The 22186-nt window shown below is 37.2% G+C and overlaps 2 protein-coding genes across 2 annotated transcripts; one reads left to right on the top strand and one right to left on the bottom strand.

Moving 5' to 3' along the window:
* Positions 1–293: 293 nt before the first annotated feature.
* Positions 294–7408, bottom strand: LOC143294871 (ribonucleoside-diphosphate reductase small chain-like). The gene is made up of 8 exons (XM_076606387.1): positions 7253–7408; positions 5588–5650; positions 5080–5118; positions 3964–4230; positions 2605–2738; positions 1897–2125; positions 1392–1610; positions 294–863 (listed from the first exon to the last, which is right to left on the bottom strand). The coding sequence occupies exons 1-8, from the start codon at positions 7310–7312 to the stop codon at positions 702–704; spliced, it is 1173 nt and encodes a 390-aa protein (XP_076462502.1). The 5' UTR covers positions 7313–7408; the 3' UTR covers positions 294–701.
* Positions 7409–7926: 518 nt separating this feature from the next.
* LOC143294870 (O(6)-methylguanine-induced apoptosis 2-like) lies at positions 7927–22125 on the top strand. Its single transcript, XM_076606386.1, has 9 exons — positions 7927–8027; positions 10135–10256; positions 11589–11687; positions 12441–12617; positions 13506–13620; positions 14892–14995; positions 15826–15890; positions 17498–17694; positions 19642–22125. Exons 1-9 carry the CDS (start codon positions 7928–7930, stop codon positions 19707–19709), a joined length of 1047 nt encoding a protein of 348 aa, XP_076462501.1. The 5' UTR covers position 7927; the 3' UTR covers positions 19710–22125.
* Positions 22126–22186: the final 61 nt, after the last annotated feature.

The following is a 22186-nucleotide window of genomic DNA, read 5'->3' as shown; positions in this document are numbered from 1 at the left end:
TGCTGAAAGAAAAATGTCCAGATCAATGAAAATTCAATGTTATTGTAAATCATCAGTACCTAAACTGCTGAGACCTGTATGAAACAAGCTTAGTCCATTATAATAAAGCAATAATGTGTTTTTCTCTCACCAAAACCCAGTTCACACTGAAGTATAGATTACAAAATTGTCTTCCCTCTTTAGTACATTTCTTCACAAACCAAATTAAAAAATATGGGACTTATTTCAGATCTTGAAATTTAAATTTGCAAATGTTATAAACCATAAATGAATTCTGTATGTAGTCAGCCCTGTCTGACTAAACAAATGTTAAAACAGCACAACAAAATTTCACATGCTGCCTTTAGGTTTCTGCATCTTGAAGGCTACAGCTGATGCACAGGGTTATCTATGCAACCATAAGAATGTTCATAAATAAAATACTATTTCCTACATTGGAAAAATAAAAAACCCATAAAATCACAGTATAATTCATAGGTGGTTTGCACTGATCTTTATACTCTGCATAAAAACATCAGGCAGCCTTTCCCTGTCAACACCACAATCAGCATTCAAAAACACTCACTACCAATGGATAGAAACAATGCCATAGATTCCCATTTATAATCAGCTTGAACAAGGAGACCAAGGTCAGGCCATTTATCACCCGAACCAAGCCTTGTATGGGGATAGTGGAGATGGTGAAAGGTACTTTGCACCAATCAGAAATCAGCGTCCAGTGTGAAGGTGTGGCCACTGTCATTGGCGTCTCCTCCCATCACGCCCATGCGCTGGTATTCTCCAACCCGCTTCTCAAAGAAGTTGGTCTTGCCCTCCAGAGAAATGTGCTCCATGAAGTCAAAGGGGTTTTCAGACTTGTATATCTGCAATTGTTGAAAGATCAATGAGGAAATTGTCACTAACAATCAACTAGGCAAACACAATGGGAGGGCAGTGTCCAAGTCTACATGGTACACACTGTAGAAAGTGTTGGATAAGCCAAATAGTTTAAAATTCACACTAAATGGTCAAAGAAAAACTTATCCCATGAACGTTAACAAGTCTGAGCTGGCTCAGCTTTTCTACACAGAGTCATAATAGATTTGGTGGGTATGAATTCAATGCTGTGAAGGCCATAAAAAGCTATCGGATCTTTAAATTTGACCTGATACTCCCCTCCATTTTAGGGCTGACAGTTTATTAGAAATGGCTAAAGTGTCTAGACTTGCCTGCTTTTGTGCAGTTAATATAAACCATAATTGTTCACATTCAAAACTGTATGCTGAAATGTTCATATGTACAATTGTGGAAAATTCTTATTCTATAAGTGATCAAGAAAGGATATCCATTTTGATGACTTTACTTGTCAATATGAGAATAAGCTTTATATTAATACAACTCAAGGCACTCACTTTCTCACACTGAAGTTCCAAGAGCAATCGGTCAGCCACAAACTCAATGTATCTTTTCATGAGTTCACAGTTCATCCCAATCAGGTTGCATGGCAGAGCTTCTGTCAGGAACTTTTGCTCAATTTTCACAGCATCTTTAATGATGGTGTAGATCCTCTCCTGGGATGGTTTGTTGGCCAGGTGCCGGAACATCAGGCAGGCAAAGTCACAGTGCAGACCCTGCAAAGCAAAGTGGTCAGAGCTGAAAACGCAACCCCCTGCTTTTAATTTGCATGATTATGGACTGTCAATGATCCAGGTTTTTTTTTTTTTTTTTTTACACAACCAATACCTAGTGGAGAGTAGGAGTACTAACAATATATTAAGTAAGAACTTAATACAACTGAACATACATACAAAATATAACTTACACACACACACACGAGAGAGAGAGAGAGAGAGAGAGAAGCATCACAATTCTTTCTTTCATTTGACATTGCCAGTAGAATTATAATTCAAAAGTTACCTCATCTCTGCTGATGAGTTCGTTGCTGAATGTGAGGCCTGGCATGATCCCTCGCTTCTTTAGCCAGAAGATGGCAGCAAAGGAGCCGGAGAAGAAAATGCCCTCCACAGCAGCGAAGGCCACCACACGCTCCCCATAGGATGAGTTGTGGTCGTTGATCCACCGGATGGCCCAGTCAGCCTTTTCTTTCACACATGGCATGGTCTCGATAGCGTTGAACAGGAACTCTCTGAAAGCACACCATAAGGCAGAGGTCAGTCTCCACTTACAGCAATTAGCTGTCACCCATTTAAGTTAAATTTACGATTTGGGAGGATGGGGGAACAGTTCAGCTCTTCTACTCAAGTCTATTGAAGTGGAGCAACTTTCACAATTAGCAGACTTTTCTTCTTTTTAGAGGTGGTGGTTTGTATTTTAAGTACATATTTATTTAATGTATTTTCTGGTTATTCAAGATAGTATAGTTTAGTTTCATTAAGAGCATTTCAATTTTTAATTCTAAATAACCACTCTAATCAGGAGTTGAAGACATGCACTGATGCAGTACACAGGGATAAGCAAGAGTCAAGGAAAAGAAAGAAGAAAAAAAAATCAAAAAAATCTTGTATGTATTGTTAGAGTAAATCGCATGTAGTCATGGCTTTATTTGCCATAACAATAGAATTCTTTTTCCCCAGGACACTTAATGGTTTGAAAAGTAAGTCACACCTTTCTTTGGCATCTTTGATGTAGGTGTCAATGAGGAGGCTGTACATCTCGCTGTGAATGTTCTCCATGGCTATCTGGAAACCGTAGAAACACCTGGCCTCCGTCACCTGAACTTCCTTGCTAAATCGCTCCACCTGTAATAAATGCCAAAAAGCCCTTGGTTAACTTTCATATGATATTATTTGCCAAAATGTTAATACACACAGGGTTTTATCATCTTACAAAAAAGCCACTCAAAGCAAAGATACACAAGTTAAAATAAATTACATGTCAACCAAAAACCCAGTCCACTGTGCTAACCCAAAACTGCATGTTTCTCTTACTTTCAAATTTATTTAGTGTATTGCAATTACTTCCTTACATTTAAAACAATTTCATTTCTTCAGTATGTCTCAAAGATATCTAATGGTTGACTTTAATACAAATAGAACAATTAAAAATATTTCTGTATTAGCAATTACTTCTGTATCAGACGATTCATGCCTGCACCTATCCAGTGAAGACAGACCATACACTACAATCAAGATAGTGTGATTTGAAGTAGTTAAAAATACATCAGCATTGACAAGTCCAGCCTACTATATAATTTGCTGAACAGTGGTATAATTCACAGTACTACTGAACATTCATACAGGGATGTGAGAGGGACTGAATATTTTTTTTTCTTCAGTGGCACATAACACGAAACTGTTTCATATAGTATAAGCCTAAAAACTGGCATAAAATGAAAACATTTTCTGCTGGTGATAAAGATGAATCTTTGGTACTTCAACAATAGATACCACTTTATCATTTCTAACATATATGTAATATACTAACTGCAGCCATAAAAAGTGTATCACATCTGCTGATGCAATTTCAGCACATACACAAAAATGTGGTCTAGTGGCTCGAGCAGAACAGAGATTAAAATGTGAAAAACATTGGTACATTGTGCCATTGAAACATGGGTACACTCCCGAAGACGGGAGTGAGTCATCTTTTGTTTGTAGGAGTTTTAAGTCAAAGTGTGTTTTATATCTTTTAGCCAAAGGGTGTTAGATTTCATCAAAATGACTCATAATTTACCATTAGCTGGATTTAAGTTACAGATAATGGTTGGCACAAGAGTTGGTTTCATCAGTGCAAATTAGAAACAGGCTTTACTGGCAGTACTATCCCACCCTGTTTGTCCCCACTATTTCCTCTCTGGATTTAGAGACCTCTGGAATGGCCTATGGGGCTTCTACAACAGCCACGCCCAGCTGACAAACTTTCCAACCCTTTCTGTTTCCCCATGAAAGGTTAAAGCACATGTTTCTATATAGCTCTTACATGCCTGTAGATACAGATATATATATAAAAACCTTTTATACTTACTAAATTTTCGTTGACAATACCATCGCTAGCAGCAAAGAAAGCCAGCACATGAGAAATGAAATGCTTCTCTTCTGCCTTCAATTTTTCCCAGTGTATCAAGTCTTTGGAGAGATCCACTTCCTCAGCTGTCCAGAAGGATGCCTCTGCCTTCTTGTACATCTTCCAGATGTCATGGTACTCGATGGGAAACACTACAAAGCGACGTGGGTTTTCCTTCAGCAGAGGTTCTTCTTCACTTGGCTCAGTTGGTTTTGGGTTGTCTTTTGTCTGGAAACAGTAGCATTGGATGTTAGTGTTAATCCAATATTGCACATATAAATATCTGCTCACATCACTTTTTTTGGGGGTGGGGTGTGTGCATTTAATACCTTCTCAAACAGGTCAGTAAATATTCCAAGAAATCTCAATTTTTTTTAACCACTCCCAATGAAAAATGAATGATATAGAAATATTTCTTCTTTGTTCGTGGGCTGCAACTCCCACATTCACTCATATGTACACAAGTGGGTTTTTGTGTATGAGTTTTTACTCTGCCATGTAGGCAGCCATACTGTTTTCAGGGGTGTGCATGCTGGATATTTTGTTTCCACAACCCACCAAACGCTGACACAGATTACAGGATCTTTAACGTGCGTATTTGATCTGCTTGCGTATACACACAAAGGGGGTTTAGGCACTAGCAGGTCTGCACATGTTGACCTGGGAGATCAGAAAAACCTCCCTCTTTACCCACCAGGCGCTGTTACAAAGATTCGAACCCAGGACCCTCAGATTCAAAGTGAAACGCTTTAACCACTCAGCTATTGTGCCCCTTGAAAAATACCTGAAATAAACCATATACTTATCTACTCTTGTGAAATAAGATATGTTATATAAAATTCCTTTTCCATTTGTTCAATTGTAATTAAAGACAGGATGGTTATTTAACAAGGTCATAAACAAATCACAGATCCTCAGATTTAGCACCGAGTTTCCTGTAACTAGTGGGAAGAAGAGTAAGTGGGCAGGAGTAAACAGTCCAGAAAAATATTGAATAATGTTCATGAATAAACAGGAATCCAATCTATTACTTTAGTAAAAATTTGGCAATACATAATTTCAGCACAAATCACTTACCAGGATTTTTCTTGGTGAAGAAGTACCATTCTGGATGTTCTGAGGAAAAAGAAAAAATCTGTTAATAACACTGACTAAAAGTAAAACCGATATTTAACTTTTTCAGTTTTATGTACTGGAAGAGGTGAAGGCTCAAGCACCTGTCGAATTAGAAATACAATTTACAATGTAATGATATATCAATACAGTTATAAGCTTATTTCTGCAGTTTGTTCAGGTTACTTCACTATGATGTAATCAATGTTTGGCAAAAGTTACAATGTTATGAGATCCATTGTGAAACAAGTCTTATAAAGACTACATTATCTATCAGCAATACTGAATGAGTCAGCATTCTTAGTCATGCTCTATTCTATGGCCAAAGGTACATATACATCTAAAACAAGGCTTTATCCATATTTCTCCCTCTCCACTCCTTTGTGTGACTGGTAGAGTGGACTTCCACACCTTATGAGCATTCATTCTGTCTTTTGGGGAAAAAATTGTGAATATTGTCTAAAACAGATACCTGTTTTTGACTCTCCCCAAGAACTTTTGGTTTCCGTAAATGGCTGGTCATTTCGCTTGGTGGCTGAAATCAGAAATGTTCAATATTCATGAGGAATCATTAAAATTCACTTATGATGATGATGAAGAAGAAGAAGAAGAAAAAAGGAGCTAAGCAGTTATGTATTTATGTAAGTTTTATCAACACAGCAGGGTTACATCCCTGGTCTTGTCCCGTCATAAATGGGACTGCAGAGCAGTAAACATTTAATGACTTGTAGAAGAAAACTTTCAAAATAAATAGAAATGGTGTTACCCCTACCCACAAAAAGTCTAGGTTAAAGTAATGTGATCTTTTTCAGCAATAGTAGTACTTAATAGTCCAGTTTTCTTTTAAAAGGTTAAATATTCGAAATTTAAATGAAAAACTCAACAGTTTCCCTCTTGGGAATAAAAAAAAAAAAAAAAAAAATCTTTTTAATCAGTTCTGGACTGCCAAACAAACTTTCAAGTGGTAAGAAAATATTCCAGTTCCCCTCATTTAGTCTCAATTCCCATTCATTTTTTGGTGTGCAACAAGTGGCTTGACATCAGTCGTGAATAATTATTGGATATAACAACTGATATTCAATGTAAGTCTGCATATTTTAGCCCTGGCGTTTTTGGGAAATGCTGGCCTTTCATGATTCTCAAGTTTTCTGTCTGGCATGAACTTAGTCTTTTTCACCAATGGAACAATAAAAGGTAATAACATGATCTGGCAGAAAATAGAAGCAAACCTTGTTTAATTTGTTTAAAAACCAAGGGACAAAGCTATTTAAAACGAATCTCCTATTTCTAAGGATGTTGAGCTGTTCTGTAGCCTGTCTTCCACAAAGGAAATCCTGGAATTAGAAAAGAACAAAGTGCCTTCACCTTGACTAGCTTAAAGTATAAACACAAATTACTGAGCTGTTCCCACTTGTTTCACACTGATTTAAACACTGGAGACAGATTACTTAACTGAGTCCTTACTTGTTTCACCCTACTTTGTGCACTGGAGAGATTATTTAACTGGGTTCCTACTTGTTACTGTGCTACTGCCAGCCACAAACATGACTTATTTTGGTAAACAACGAAAATCGGTATTAACATTCATTCTGAATTTTCTCTCAACATGCTAAAAATTGTCTTCGATTATTTCTGTGGTCTTGTATGTCACTTTTTCAGAGGCTTGGGAGTGGCCTGGGGCTAAGTTCTAATTCAAACACATTCTCATCGCAAAGATCTTGGCCGTTATTTTTGTAAATATAGTTTATTGCAACATATTTGCTAAATCAAATCCGTTGGGGAAATGTTGTTCAACTTTATTAACTTATGCCACACATTACTTTGACCTTTTCATCTTACTCCTTGTTAGATGTCTGCTGGCGGGAAAAACCGTCTGCAAAATCCGCCAAACACACATCTGTTAAAGTATCGAATGTTTCAACAAATACCGTTAAATATATATTTTTTTTAAACTGCCATGCTCTCATTCTAATGATTTTCTTTAAAATATGCTCCCGAATATTTGGTGGCATAAACGAATAATGAATAATCCAAGTAGCCTGACTCAGTGAGCAGACCAACAAAGAAAATCTGGCGCTAGTTTCACATCTGACACGAATCGAAATTAGACGATCCCATCTAAAAACATAAATATTACCTGATTTTCATCGTTGATAGTCAATGTCCTGAGTGGTGCGTTAATTTCTGACACAGACATTTTTATCTGAGTTTTTTCCTCTCAAACTTAAGCTAAACTTATTACAAAATACGAAGAAGACAAAGTGCAAAGTATGACCACTGCCTTGCCAGAAAGTCCGCGAAATGATTCCAATCGAGCGCGGAGTTCTTCCAGGTCCAATGAGCACTTGCTTTGGAATTTCCCTGAAATGTCATTGGTCCAAATGAATTCGTCAGCGGGTGTTCAGTCCAAACTTATGGTTTTTCAATCTTAAAAACCTGGCATTTTCATGAACGAAACTAGCAAAAATGTTTTTATAGGAATAGACAAAGCTGAACTATTCTAGAGACTAATTCGAAGATGACTGACTTTGAAAGAATCAGTTTTTTTCTTTCAAATCTCCCCCTAGTTTCAGACCATTCCATTTTGGACATAGCAACAAAGAGGAGCACTAGATATATTAATCCGCTGCTTGAATATGTTGCATAAAACTCTTTTGAATCTTTTCAATTGATCTGGACACTTTATGAGACACGTGCAAGAATAGAATAAAAAAAAGTGTCATTTGAAATTGTCATTGGCATGCATAAACACGTTTCTGTTTTCAAAGCGTTGAAACTATTTTGTTGCGAGAATGTATTTCCTATGAGCCGCATGACCGATTGTTTAAACATGGCGGACAGTGTGAAAATTGTGGAGGAAGAGAATCAGAAACGGATTCACAGCAGAGCACCCTCAGGTCACGTTCACAAAGGTATGTTTAAACTAAGTGATGTGAAGCATCAACTTACAGCTCAAGAATCGTATTCTTAAAACTAGATCAGTCTTGCATGCATGCTTGATTTTTATGATTATCTATCAGTGTTTATCAATGATCCTCGATAATAAAGAATTGGTTACCCTCGATAATAAAGAATTTGTCTTGTCTTGTCTTGTCTTGATTGCTGTTTACACTGTGTATGCTTCTTCTTCTTGAAGCTGAGAAGCGACTGTCAACATCATGTGTGTGTGTGTGTGTGTGTGTGTGTGTGTGTGTGTGTGTGTGTGTGTGTGTGTGCTACTTTCACAGGATGGATGCTGTATATCCCATTTGTGTGTGTGTGTGTGTGTGTGTGTGTGTGTGTGTGTGTTGGGGCTCATGTATGTTTATGTGTATTTGATTTTGCTTTCATATCTGTGAAACTGCATGTTTGGTGCATATCTGTTATGCATATGTGGGTGTATGTGTGAATGTGTCTCCATGTTTTACATTTATTTGCTTATTTATCACAATTGTTGTCTTTTTTACTTATTTATTTATTATTATTATTATTATTGTTGTTGTTGTTGTTGTTACTACTTTAAATTAAAAAAAAAAATTCATTATTATTATTATTATTTAAAAAAAAAAAATATATTTTTTGAAAATAAAATTATTATTTATTTATTCATTTACTTATTTATGTACGCTTATAGTTGACTTCATCAAGTTTTTGCGCCTTATATATATTATTATTAGAAGTTGTAGTTCTTTTTTTAAAAATGTATTTATCTATTATTTATTCACCCTTTTTTTTTCTCTCAAGGCCTGACTAAGCGCATTGGGTTATGCTGCTGGTCAGGCATCTGCTTGGCAGATCTGGTGTAGCGTATATGGATTTGTCCGAACGCAGTGACACCTCCTTGAGCTACTGAAACTGAAACTGTATATCCCATTTGCTAATAAAGTCAATGGCATATATAAAATATCTCAAACATAAAAAATAAAACTGAAAATCTTTCTCACCAATAGACAGCAACAAAATGTTATTCACCATAAAAGCATTTTCACTTGCATGTGAGTGGACAAGTTTATATATATGTAGCAGAAAATGAATGTTAGGTTATCATATATTTCGGTGTCAATGACATTTGGTTTTCTTTACCTAGTCAACATTAATATTATTACTTCAGTTATTGGGATGCATATATTAATTGAGAAGTACAAAAGCTGCTTCATGACATTATCATCAGTTCTGGTGGATTCAGGTGTAACTCACAAGTCTGATGCATGAACCACACAGTCGAGAGCAGTTGGGACACTTGAAAGCTGCAGCAGTCATAACATTGGCTCTTATTTGTAGAATTGCACCATATCACACAGAACACAGTGTACATGTCAACTAATTATTTATCACAAACAAAAGCACTTATCTCTAATACATACATTTTATTCATGAATCACATAATAACAACCATAATAACAACAAATAAGAAGCAAACACAATGTTGAAATTGCAAACAAACAAAAACAAAAACAAAAAAACAAAAACCAAAAAAAAAAAGAAAAGGAAAAAAAGCATCTCACTCCTTTTTATATTGTCAAGGTTATAACTGAAAAAAAAGTGACAGCATATGACAATGATTACCATAATTATAGTTATCATTATCATCATCATCATCATTGATGTCCTGATTCTCTCTGTCTCAAAATTTTGATAATGAAACTGTAAATTGTATACTATGTCCTTGGGCATGGAGTTGTAGCAGTCAATTAATAATGAGCTATAAATTGTATACTGTGTCCTGGGGCATCAGTTTATAGCAGCCAGTAGATAATGAACTGTAAATTGTACAGTATTTCCCAGGACTTAGAGTTGTAGTAGTCAAGTGACAATGAACTGTAAATTGGGTAATTGATAATGAGGTGAAAATTGTACACTATGTCCCAGGACATGGAGGGTAGCAGCCAATTGATCATGAGGTGAAAATTGTACACTATGTCCCAGGACATGGAGGGTGGCAGCCAATTGATCATGAGGTGAAAATTGTACACTATGTCCCAGGACATGGAGGGTAGCAGCCAATTGATCATGAGGTGAAAATTGTACACTATGTCCCAGGACATGGAGTTGTTGCAGCCAATGCTTCCATCCCTACCAAGTACCAAACCATTGTGGTGGACAAAGCGGATAAAAAGGGCTTTTTGGCAAAGTCCAAGCGGTTCCATACAGATGACCATTTTGTGAGTTGTATCTCCAAATAATAGATACCAGCATTGTTTTGAGATTTAAGTATTGTTTTAAACATTTGTCATACTTGTCTCACCAAATGTTTAAACTCTTTTGTTGTTTTACATTTTAGAATAAAAGCCTTAAAAGAGTTAGAATTCATAGAGTAATACACCACTGATAGATTTTTGCTGTTTCAGTGAATTTGTGTTTGCACTTTTTTCTTTTGAAATTCAGATGTTGTTTATGTCAAAATTATTTAGTTACAGAAAGTTTCATTTTTTGAAAACTGAGTTCTAATAACAATATTGATAATGATAATTAATATTTAGGCAGCGCTGAATTTTATGCAGAGACTAATCAAAATGTTTACACACCAGTCTGAGTCATTCACAGGCTTGCATAACTCTAATTCACATAGATGAAAAACAAAACTTACACGTAAATAGAAAGCTGGAGAAACTGTCGACAGGAAGAGACAGGGGTGAGAGGGCAGGGAGGAGGTGGGGTGTGGGGGTTCTTTTGGAAACAGGTAAGTTTTAAGACCAGACGTAAAAGGGCTGAGTGCAGAGACTTTACAAAGCAAAAGAGGGATCTCATTCCAAGTGCAAGGTCTGGAGACAGAGAAAGAGTGATGGCTCACAACTGTAGAGTGTTTGAATTTGGGTAGGCAGAAACAGAACAGATCCAAAGGTGATTGAAGAGAGTGAGATGGAGTGTAGAGGTGAAGGCATCTGTAGAGATAGGAAGGGGCAGATTTGTTAATACATAATTTATACACAGAGTGCTTATTTTGTACTTTATTCTTTGTGAGACAGGGAGCCAATGGAGGTGTTGTAAGAGAGTAGTGATGTGCTCAGAGTCAGAGCTTTTCTTTCTGAGAACAAGTTTTAAATGTGCTGAAGAGAGTGAATGGATGAAGCAGGCAAATCAGACAACAGAGAGTTACAGTAGTCGAGGTGAGAGGGATGAGAGAAACAATGAGTTTAGATGTTGCGTCAGTGGACAGATATTTCCAAATGGAACTGATGTGCTGTAATTGACAATAGCAGGATTGAGAGGTCTGACTGATACTTATGCATGGACGGTGTATTGTCAAAGACAACACTGAGGTTCTTGACTGAGCTGGAAAGAGAGATGGATGTACTGCCAAGTTTTATTGAGACAATTGTCATGGAGGAGAGTTTTTGTTTTGTTATCATTGCTTCAGTTTGTCTGCGTTCAGTTCAATTTTCAATGCTAAGTGATTATTTAGTTAGTGTCTTATTGCATACATGCATTGCGTGTGTGTGAGTGTGTGTGTGTCTTTGTGCATATAACTGTGTTTGGGTTCTGCATGGTTCCAGACTGATGCTCCAGCACCAGGGGTGTATGTTAACCATGGGAAGTTTGATAAGCTCAGCCCTTCATTCTCCAAGAAGGGCACTGGTGGATTCGCTTCCAAGGTAAAACATTAGGCCACATAGTGTGCAGTTCTTCACAGGTTTATGTTTATTCAATCATTGGGGGGAGTGGTGGGGGGGGAGGGGGGGGGATAAGTGCTTTGTGGTTTACTTTCTGGAAGAAAAGAGTTGAAGTTGAAGAAAAACATAATAGAGCTGGAGTCTACCAAAAATAGTTGCATCTACTTTCATTTTCTCCCCATCAGCGGGGTAGAAGTTTGCACAGGACAGGGAATCAGACCCTTGCTGTAGTATGCACCAGTGGTTCATGGTAAGTATGTCAGATTAAATATAATTTTAGGACAGAAATTTTTTTGGTCTCAGATTTGTTTTTTTACATAATTCACACACACACACACACACACACACACACACACACACACACACACACACACACACACACACACATGGTTCTGTGCACAAACATACAAACATGCATGACAACAATACAACAGCATAATCTCTCTCTTGAGCTGTAATGAATGGTTTTCAAGCTTAATGACACGTCAAAGAGACTGACTGTGTTATCAGAGCATCTAATCTTTCCGTCAGAGTTCAGAAGTTTAAGATTAAGAAGGACAACTGAGTGGAACTTGTTTATTGAGGCATTAATTTTATGTGGATGTCTGTGTGTGTTTATGTGTGTGTGTGTGTGTGCAGTTGTGTGTGTGCATGCATATGCGTATGCGTGTGCAAGCATGGGTGTGTGTGTGTGTTAGTGCAAATGCACATCGTTATGTTTTTTCTCTTCTTCAGTCCAAACGAGCCACTAAGTTTGTGATGGCCAATGGGCCAGGCCCAGGCATCTACAGCCTTCCCAGCATGCTGACCACCCGCAGAGACTTTAACCGTGGTGTGCACGCTGCCTTTGCCCAGCCTATTGCCGAACAAGTGGACAAGGCAAATGGCGTGCCTCCACCTAATATTTATAATGTGAGTTCATAACCCAGTGTTTGAAAATGTGAGGTTTTATGTGCATTGTTGTTAAAAGAATAGAATGTTGGTTGTTATAGATACTTGTTTGAATTTCTAGAGATTCAAGGACAAAGGAGCAAATGAATAAATGGCAACAAAGCTATGAATGGTCTGCATGTGTTTTTATCTTGGAGGTTGTTTTGGCAACATCCTAGCACAGTGAAGCCTTAAAGGACTTGAACTGATGCACTACAGGCATGAAAGTCAGGCTGTAGACATTAATCAGAAGGCTACATTCCCACCATGACCATGAGTACTCAAAAAATAAAGGGTTTATTCCAACTGGCAGTGTTAGATGTGATGTCTTCATTTTGGGTATGTTATAGCTCTTACCACATTAAGTGAGAAGAAGAATTTATAGATATTTAGAAACTCATCACATTCAGTGATGAGAATAAACCATTTGGAAGCATTCTAAAATGTCCAATTTGATTTTTGTTTGGCTTCTGTATCTGTCCTTTATTTTTTCTGTACTTTGTTTTTGATAAAGAAAGCTGAAGGATGTTTATTTAAGTTTGTCTGAGTGATGGCATGCATGCATTTGTAAATAGGACATATGTTTGAGTAATCATGACAAATGTGATATGCTTTTCAGAAAGCTTGACGTGGTTTGGCTGAAGCATTGCTAGACTGCACACAAGCTTTCATTAGGATTATATGTATTATCATCAGAAGATGAATATAGTAATATATGCATTATATGGGTGCTGGGTCGAAATGAATTTGGGTGCTGGGTTGAAATGAATTTGGCCAATCATGATTCTTCATATCCTTGTGTCTGTGTTGTACAGTGATTTACACTGTACTTAAAAACTTTACCTCTGTAGGAAACCATTATCTTTTTAGGTATTGCGCACAAAGCCAGGAAAGGCCAACAATGTCACTGCTGATGCTGCTTTCAAGTCCAAGTCCAAGAGGGAGATGTTGAATCTGTCTGAGCAAGCTAGAGTGCCTGCCCCAGGTAATAATGCTTTTGAAATGTATGCATGCCTGCGTGTGTGATGTACCATTTTTTGTGCTGTGAATGATATGTGGGTGGTGAATTGTTTTATCTCATTTCTATTACTATATCTTTAAAATGTTACATATCTGTTTTTTACTGTGAAGCGCGGTGAACCTGCTCTTGAAAGTGGGGAACTGCGCTATAAGCTTCCACATTATTGCTATTATCATTATTATTATGTGAGTGTGCACTGTCACACAGAGTTGAATTGAAAACACACACACACACACACACACACACACACACACACACACACACACACACACACACAACAAACACACATACACACAGAATTGCATTGAAGGCCATTCCCACTCTCTGTCTCTTAGTTTAAACGACTTGTTTTATACTATTTTAGATCTTTGAAAATGTATGTTTGTGGCTTTATGGTTTATGTGTATCTGTATGCTTATATATAATCAATTAGATGATTTACCATTCACCTTTTGAATAATTTTTTTTAGATGAAATTTTCTGTTTTTGTTTGCACTTTTCACTCACTATTCCTTTTGTAAGTTATTGCGTGTGCGTGCGTGTGCATGTATGTGTTTTATGTTTATTGTAAAGTGCTTTGAGCTCCCTTTCAGGGAGGAAAGCGCTCAACAAGGATCCATCATTATAATTCTTTCAATAGATCTTTAGTTTTGGTCCCTCCACCACCACCAGTTTCCAGTAAATGAAATTTTAGAATCTCATCTCAGTGCTTTGATACAACATGCATATATGCAGTAACAACAAAAACATAGCAACAGTGGTGTGCCAGTGATTTCTGCTCTGTATTTTACAAACAAAACAAAAAGAAGAAAAAGAAAAGAGAGGAAGACGAGAACATAGACTCATGGCATTCATGATCAATATCTATCTCCAATAGTCACAATCCTTTCTTGTGCTCCCAACTCCCACCCATACATGTATGTCTCAGATCTGCTTGACATGTGCAAAAGCATACTCATTTGTGAATATATGCATTTCTGTACAATGTATATGCACATTAACCTTTCGTTTAGCATGTGTGCATGCCTGGATGTACATCAACATGCCTGCTTACACACACATACATACACAGACACGCACAACATGTATGCATGCGCGCATGTGCATATGCACAAATGGATGCATGCATACACACATACACACACACATGCTTGCGTCCTCTGTCCCTTTTCTCCCCCACAGGTTACTCTATCTGTTGGTACAATGGTGAGTAACAGTCAGTGTGTGTGTGCCAGGCCAGTACAATGTGAACGATGCAATGCGACATGAAAGTGTCAAAGTGCCCTTCTCCAGTTTCAAGTCCCAAAGCAAGAGAGAGCTGATGGCCAGACCAGAGGCTGTGAGTACCCTCAATCTGTGGCATTACTTGTGCATGGAATATTAATGGTGATGGTGATGAAGATCATGATGACAGTAAAGATGATGATGACAGTGGTGGTGATGTGATAGTGATGATGATCGTGATGCTGATGATGACAGTAGCAATAATGATGGTTATAATGATCTTGACGGTGGTTGTGATAATGATATAACGGTAGTGATGATGATGTATTGATAATGGTGGTGGTGATGCTGGAGATGATTATGGTAATGATAATGACAGTGGCGATGATTATGGTGATGATAGTGACAGTGGCGATGATTATGGTGATGATAGTGACAGTGGCGATGATTATGGTGATGATGAGCAGATGAAGAAGAAGGAGAGGAGCAAGAGAAGAACAAAAAGACATTTGACTGTGGAGAGGTCGTTTGATACTAATAACAAACACATAACAAAAAAAAGTGAAATGTCTGTGTGCCAAATATCTGTTATTGTTATCATTATCATTATCATCATCATCATCAGCAGCAGCAGCAGCAGCAGCATCTTCTTTCTTCTTCTTCTTTTCACCAGTGTTGCATAACATATATTCAGCAGTATACTTTTACAGTTTCTGCCAAAAAAAGTGACATATAATGATATGTTCCTTTAATTTTATTTTATCTTTGTGAGAAATATATTATACATGCAGTATTACAGTGGTACAATGATTTTTTTATGAGGGGGCTATGTTAGTGATGAATACATTATGCAAATAATGTAACATGTTGTAATGAGAATATGTATAATGTATGCAGCATAACAGTGGTATGATGGATTGTTTGATTATCTGCTTTCATGTGCAGTACCCAGGCCCAGGCCACTATAAACCTGATGAAGGAGTAGAACCAGCGAACCGTTTGATATACCCGTAAGTGTTATGAAAAAAAGATCTTTTCAACACAGTCATTTCACCCACTCTAGGAGGACATTGTCGGGAATGATTAGAGGGCAGAACAGATGCAGAGGTGAAGCTGCTCAAAGATGAAAACAGTGAAGAAGAGGACATCACTATATACACAGATGGCTTAGTTATCAAAGACCAGTCCAGTTGAGGATTCACTGCAAAGCAAAACGGGAAAACAGTTGGAGAAGAGAATGCTGTGTACAAAGTCACAATCTCCAGCCTGACAATGGAAGTTGAAGCTGTGACACTGTGTGATAAGCCCTGCCATCTTTCTTTCTTTGCTAGTAACTCTGTCAGTCTGTCAGTCAATCAGTCTGTCATCAGACAGGTGTGTGATCAATAGTTTGCATGTTTGTTTATTCATTTTTAATGCATGCTATCTTCATTTATTTTGATGGTGCATTCAATTCATACACCCCCCACCTCTGATACATAAGTGTACATTGGTGCACACATGCACTCTTACTGGCATAAAAATACACATGCACACACACACACACATACATACACACACACACGCACGCACGCACGCATGCACACACAAAAGTGCATAGAATAGAGATATGCATGAACATGTACACAATTATATGGACAGACAAGTAGACACACACATGTCTACCCCCACCCCCACCCCCACCCCTCTTCTTCACACCCACCCACAAACACACATTCACACATACACACACTCATAAACACACACACACCCACACACCACACACACCGCACACACACCACACACACACACCACGCACACACACATACACACACACACACACACACACACATCCACTAACACAACACTTTGACATGGTTTTCCCATTGTTTTGTAATCTTTGAAATTATCTGCAGTATCATTTTCATGAGTGTTCAGCATCATCTTTCAACTAATTTGAATATCAGTAGAAAATTATGCCACTCAATGAATTTTTTAGCTTCAGTAATAACTGCCCATGTTTATTGGTGACACATATTTATATGTTGTTTTTTCCTCTCATTTTTGCAAACAAAGAGTGTTTTGAAAATTATCATCACAACAGAATAATTAGGAAATTGATAAGAATAGGTGAACCAAAAATAAAAATAAAAAGAGCACAGTTTCAAGGATGCATCAAAGCATGCAGACTGATCCAGATATATATACATATACTAGACTGCATCCACAAAAAAGCAGACATAATGGGATTGGAAGAGGGAAACAGTGCATGGCCATTGAACAGTTTGCTTAGATATCTGTGCAGACTGTTAATGAGGAGCTATGGTATGTATCTGCACAGACTGTTCAGTTTCCACCAAGTCTGGTGGTTTGTACTGGAACAATACCCCTGCATGCTGGACATGCAGAGTGGTGGAAGAGAAAGAAAGGGAATGAGGGGGAATCTGAGAAAGAGACAGAGAGAGTGCACACAAGAAACAAACCCAATATAATCTGAATGGTAAACACAATCAGCATTTAACCAGGGTGCTCCAGAACATACGGTAATTGTACTGTCAATCTGATGCGGATGTGCACAGTGAACTTTTTAAAAATTCAGGCTGACTTTTCAACACCTTCCCTCTTTTCCCTGCAACAGGCGTAAACACTACCTGTGCATCTCGGCACCTGCCATGCCCATGCCCCAGACACCCCCCTTGCCAGGCCCTGGGAGCTATGAGTTGGTGGACTTTGAGGGTCCCGGCAAGCACTACATGTCCAGTGCTGCCTTTGTGTCCACCTCCAGTCGCTGGACGGGGCAAGCCCCCATCGGTCTTGGGGAGCAGCCTGGACCTGGTGAGTTGATGTGGATTACAGTATTGTGTGATGACTTCGATTATCATGATAAAAAAATAAGGAAAAAAGTAGTAGTATGAATAATGATTAAAGTATCTATATTGGGCTGAATCTCGTGCAGAGACAAACCAAAATGTCAACACACTAAACAGTCACATGCATGCATCAGGGGTGTACATCCACATGGACAACAACTGGACAAATACTCTGACCCGCCCAAACATGATCACAAATTTTGTCCTCTTCACACCAAGGTGAATGGGACATAATTACAAGTTGGTCAGTATACTTTTCCAGGTCAAGTTTAAAGCTGTTATTCAGCAATGATAAAAATGTATAATCAATCAATATCAATATGTTACAAATAAGAATACTCCTGTACTTAGAAGAAATTTCTTGGGATGTAAATAGAAATGAAGTACTGAAAATGAATATGAAAAGGATGTCTTGCAAATGAAGAATATAGAAAAGAACTTTCTCAGTGTTTTCTCACCTTCTGTCCTACTCACTCAGTCACTATCACCCTTTCTTTCTCCCTCTCTTGTTCTCTTGGCCATTCTGTCAAAAAACTGATGAAGTGAAAAGTGTGTATTTTCTGATTGGTTCAGTTCATTTCCATCATTTTCATTGACTAGCATCATTTTTTCCATTTGAAGAATTTCATCAACAGACTAAAAGGATTCATTTACAGTTTCCTAACACTGACATTCATTGTAAGTTTTGTGGTATCAGCAATTTCTTGCTGAAAAGTGTTGGACTGGAATGTTCATGGCATTGAACCATCTGGTCATTGTATCAGAAAATATAGCCAAAGATTTGTGATCCTCAGAAACTTTTTACGGTTTCTTTGGGAAGATGGAGAAATCATTTGATGCATGGCCATATCTGCTTGGGTAGGAAAGAAGCAGACACTTTCCTGACAAGCACAAATGCAGAAGACATTATGTCCTGGTTAATCAAATACTAGGACACTGGCTGAAACTACCTAGACGTTGCATGGGAGATGATGCTGGTGTTGTTCAGATTAAAAGTTGTGGTGAATTGGAAGGATTGGTGTATTACAGAAATTGGTCACACACGATGTCTGAGCTAATAAAGAAACATACTGGACTATGACCTCACCAATGAAGGAGCAGTGGGACTGTTGTCCTCTTCAGGAATAAAAAGATCTGACATTCTTAGCCCTTTATTGGTTTGTGTTTGTTGTCGGATGTCGATGTACACCCCTGATGCATAGCTTTGATTCAGAGGAATGAAAGATGCTGATAATGTTGACAGTAATTATGATGTTGATAATAGTTGTGGTAGTGGTGATGGTGTTGATGATAATGATGGTGGTGATTTTCAGCCTAAGGTGATGATGGTGTTTATGATGTGATTCATGATGATGATGATGATATTTGGTGGTGGGGGTGATGATAGTGATGGTGGAAATATTCTGGATAATGATGGTGATGATGATGATGATGATGATGATGATGATGGTGGGAGTGTTAGCCTGACAGTGACAATAATAATGATAACATTTACATAATGCTTAATCATGTTTAGAAAATTTAAAGAATTATGCATTCTGATCATTCATATATATATATATATATATATATATATATATATATATATATATATATATGCTTATTTACTATGTACTGTAATGAAAATTTTCAGTATCAGAGTACCTTTTGTGCAGATATATTATCTTACAGTGAATGCAGTATCGTAAAACAATCAAACTTAAAAGCATTTTTACCCTTATTTTTTGTGTTTTTATTTTAGTTTACTGGAGGAATTTTCTTATGCATTCATATATTTGTTTTGCAGTATTGCTAGATTCTTCTTTGTTTGTGCCTAGGTTTTAGTTTATTAGTAGAAACATGTTATTTGCATGTGTCTTAGCACCATTGAATTGGTGAATTCACTGTACCTCTTGTTGCTGTATGTTTTCAGCTCATTATCGCCCTGTACCTGTTGGGAAGCAATCCTTTATCTACAATGCAGCTGGTCGCTGGATATAAATACCTGCATGTTTATGTGTGTCATCTATGTGTGTGTGTGTGTGTGTGTGTGTGTGTGTGTGTGTGTATATATAAGAGTACATGAGTGTGAGTGCATGCAAGTGTGTGTTTGTGTTTGTATGTGTGTGTTTTTGTGTGCATGCGTGTGTATGTGTGTGTGCTTGTGTTCTTGTATGTACGTGTGGCAAGTTCAGGAGCACACACAGGGCTGGATGTGAAAAAGCAGCTGTGCTTACTTAACTACCCTCGTGAAATAAATATTCATTTTGTTTTGTTAGAACAAGCCAGTTACCAGATTGTAAATATACCAGACTTTGATGTGAGTGGAAGGTAAAATGCAGAACAAAGTAATGGTCATTCCCCAACTCCAGTATTACATGGCATCCCATTCTGTTCAAGCTGCTTTATTCATGGCAAAGAACCTGTTTATACTTCGTGCGTCAATTTTATTACTGTATGTGTCCATGTGTAAGTGTGTCTGTGAGTGTGCATGCCTTAGTGTGTTTTTTATGTGAATGTAAATGTCACAAATTTTCTTCTACAAGTGTTTAAAGTTGTTTATGATTGTAGAGCATCAGCTTTACTGACCCGTACACCATCTAATGTTTGAAGTTTTTGTGATGGGGATTTATGTAAAAGCGCTAAATAATGCTTTGACGAGAAAATTCATTGAAATGTGACATGTATTTTTTTATCTCTAATTCTCCCCATCCCATGCTCTCCCTACTTTGGCTGGAACTGTGATATATATATATATATGCATTATACTGTGATAATTATCTGGTTATGTTTGTTTGTTTTTTTGTCTGTTCTGCAGTGTTATGTGCCTATATGTCCTTTTTATGTTTTATTTGGTTTTGAGTTTGTAGTTTTTTACTTTCTTTAATACGTTTTTTAGTCTGGAGGTGATAAATAAAAGAGAAGGGTTGATGTTGTAAGGAACAACTTAGTTTTATCTGCTTTAGCTTCCTGGTTGAAATAATGTTATGAGCCGTATTGTTTTGCAAGATTGTCTTTTATTTATTTTTATTTTTATTTTTTTTTTTAGCTCATTTGAATTTGTGATAGATTGGGCAGTCCTGATATGACTGGACTGTAAGCAACAGTGTCAAATGTGAAACATCCACACTGCATTATCAGTTTGTTTGATCTTTGCCCACAACTTGGTGGGATGTTTTAGATTTATTTGTTCTTTGCACACAACATAGTGGGATGTTTTAAATTTATTTGTTCTTTGCCGACAGCACAGTGTGATGTTTTAAGTTCATTTGTTCTTTGCTGACAACACGATGTGACATTTTGAATTCATTTGTTCTTTGTCCACAACATAGTGTGACATTTTAAATTCATTTGTTGTTTGTCCACAACATTGTGTTATGTTTTAAATTCATTTGTTTTTTGTCCACAACATAGTGTGACATTTGATATTTATTTGTTCTTTGTCCACAACTTAGTGTGACGTTTTAGATTCATTTGTTCTTTGTCAACATTTTAAATTTATTTGTTCTTTGTCCACAACATAGTGTGACATTTTGAATTCCTTTGTTCTTTGTCCACTCTACATAGTGTGTTATCCAGACTTTTCAGTGTGACATGATGAGAAATATTTGAATTTCCTTGACATCCCATTTGTTGATTTTCCATTCATTAAAAAACTCCAATTAAAATCTATTTTTTATAGTATTTTAGAGACGAATGTTGCCTTTTCATTGAATGAAAAACTTTTTGATACTAATCTTTATGGAGAATATTTTGAGTTGCTCTTGATTTTTGTGGAATAGGTTGTTCTGTATGATAAGTGTGAATATCACATGTAGGTAATAGAAAGCTTGTAACTTTTGTTGAAAAAGATGCAATTGAATGTGGTTTTTCCCTCAAACGTTTTACAGAGGAACATTGTTGAAAGTAATTTTTGAATATGTTTGTTTATTTGTTTTTTGAATTAACTCTGAAACATTTTCTGTATGCTTTACTAGAAATGTTGGTTGAAAATATTTGGATAGACATTGAAATCGATGTTTATATGAAGCTTTTTTATGATTATATATTGTTCACTTTGTTGTGGATAGAGAAGCAGTTACTGTTGTGACCCCGTCAACCCCCACTTTTTTTTCTAATCCATTATAGAATATATAGAATGTGTAAGAAACAAAGAATGTATTTGCTTTGCTGATTGTTGTTAACAGAATAGACAGGCACTGAAACAGACACACTGGCATGCATTTCAACATAAAGGTATGCATGTTTGTGTGCATGTGAGCATATGTGTGTTCATGGGCACAGACTCACACACACAACACACACATGTGCGCGCGCGCACACACACACACAAGCATACACACATATACAAGAAACATTGATGCAGGAATACACATGCACACAAAACATGTGCATGCATTCAGACGCCAGCACAAACACACACACTCTTATATACCTATACATGCACACACACAGACAACTCACACATATGCACACAC

Source organism: Babylonia areolata, chromosome 20, assembly GCF_041734735.1.
Source record: "Babylonia areolata isolate BAREFJ2019XMU chromosome 20, ASM4173473v1, whole genome shotgun sequence".
NCBI classification, from domain to species: domain Eukaryota; kingdom Metazoa; phylum Mollusca; class Gastropoda; order Neogastropoda; family Buccinidae; genus Babylonia; species Babylonia areolata.
This window is presented reverse-complemented; position numbering and strand designations above follow the sequence as displayed.

Coding starts and splice junctions, on each gene's coding strand:
- LOC143294871 (XM_076606387.1), bottom strand. CDS start 7,312: ATGTCTGTGTCAGAAATTAACGCACCACTCAGGACATTGACTATCAAC. Junction 2,739..3,963: donor GTATTGTCAACGAAAATTTA/GTAAGTATAAAA, acceptor CATTTATTACAG/GTGGAGCGATTTAGCAAGGA. Junction 2,126..2,604: donor ATCAAAGATGCCAAAGAAAG/GTGTGACTTACT, acceptor GTGTGCTTTCAG/AGAGTTCCTGTTCAACGCTA.
- LOC143294870 (XM_076606386.1), top strand. CDS start 7,928: ATGACCGATTGTTTAAACATGGCGGACAGTGTGAAAATTGTGGAGGAA. Junction 8,028..10,134: donor CTCAGGTCACGTTCACAAAG/GTATGTTTAAAC, acceptor ACTATGTCCCAG/GACATGGAGTTGTTGCAGCC. Junction 10,257..11,588: donor TCCATACAGATGACCATTTT/GTGAGTTGTATC, acceptor GCATGGTTCCAG/ACTGATGCTCCAGCACCAGG.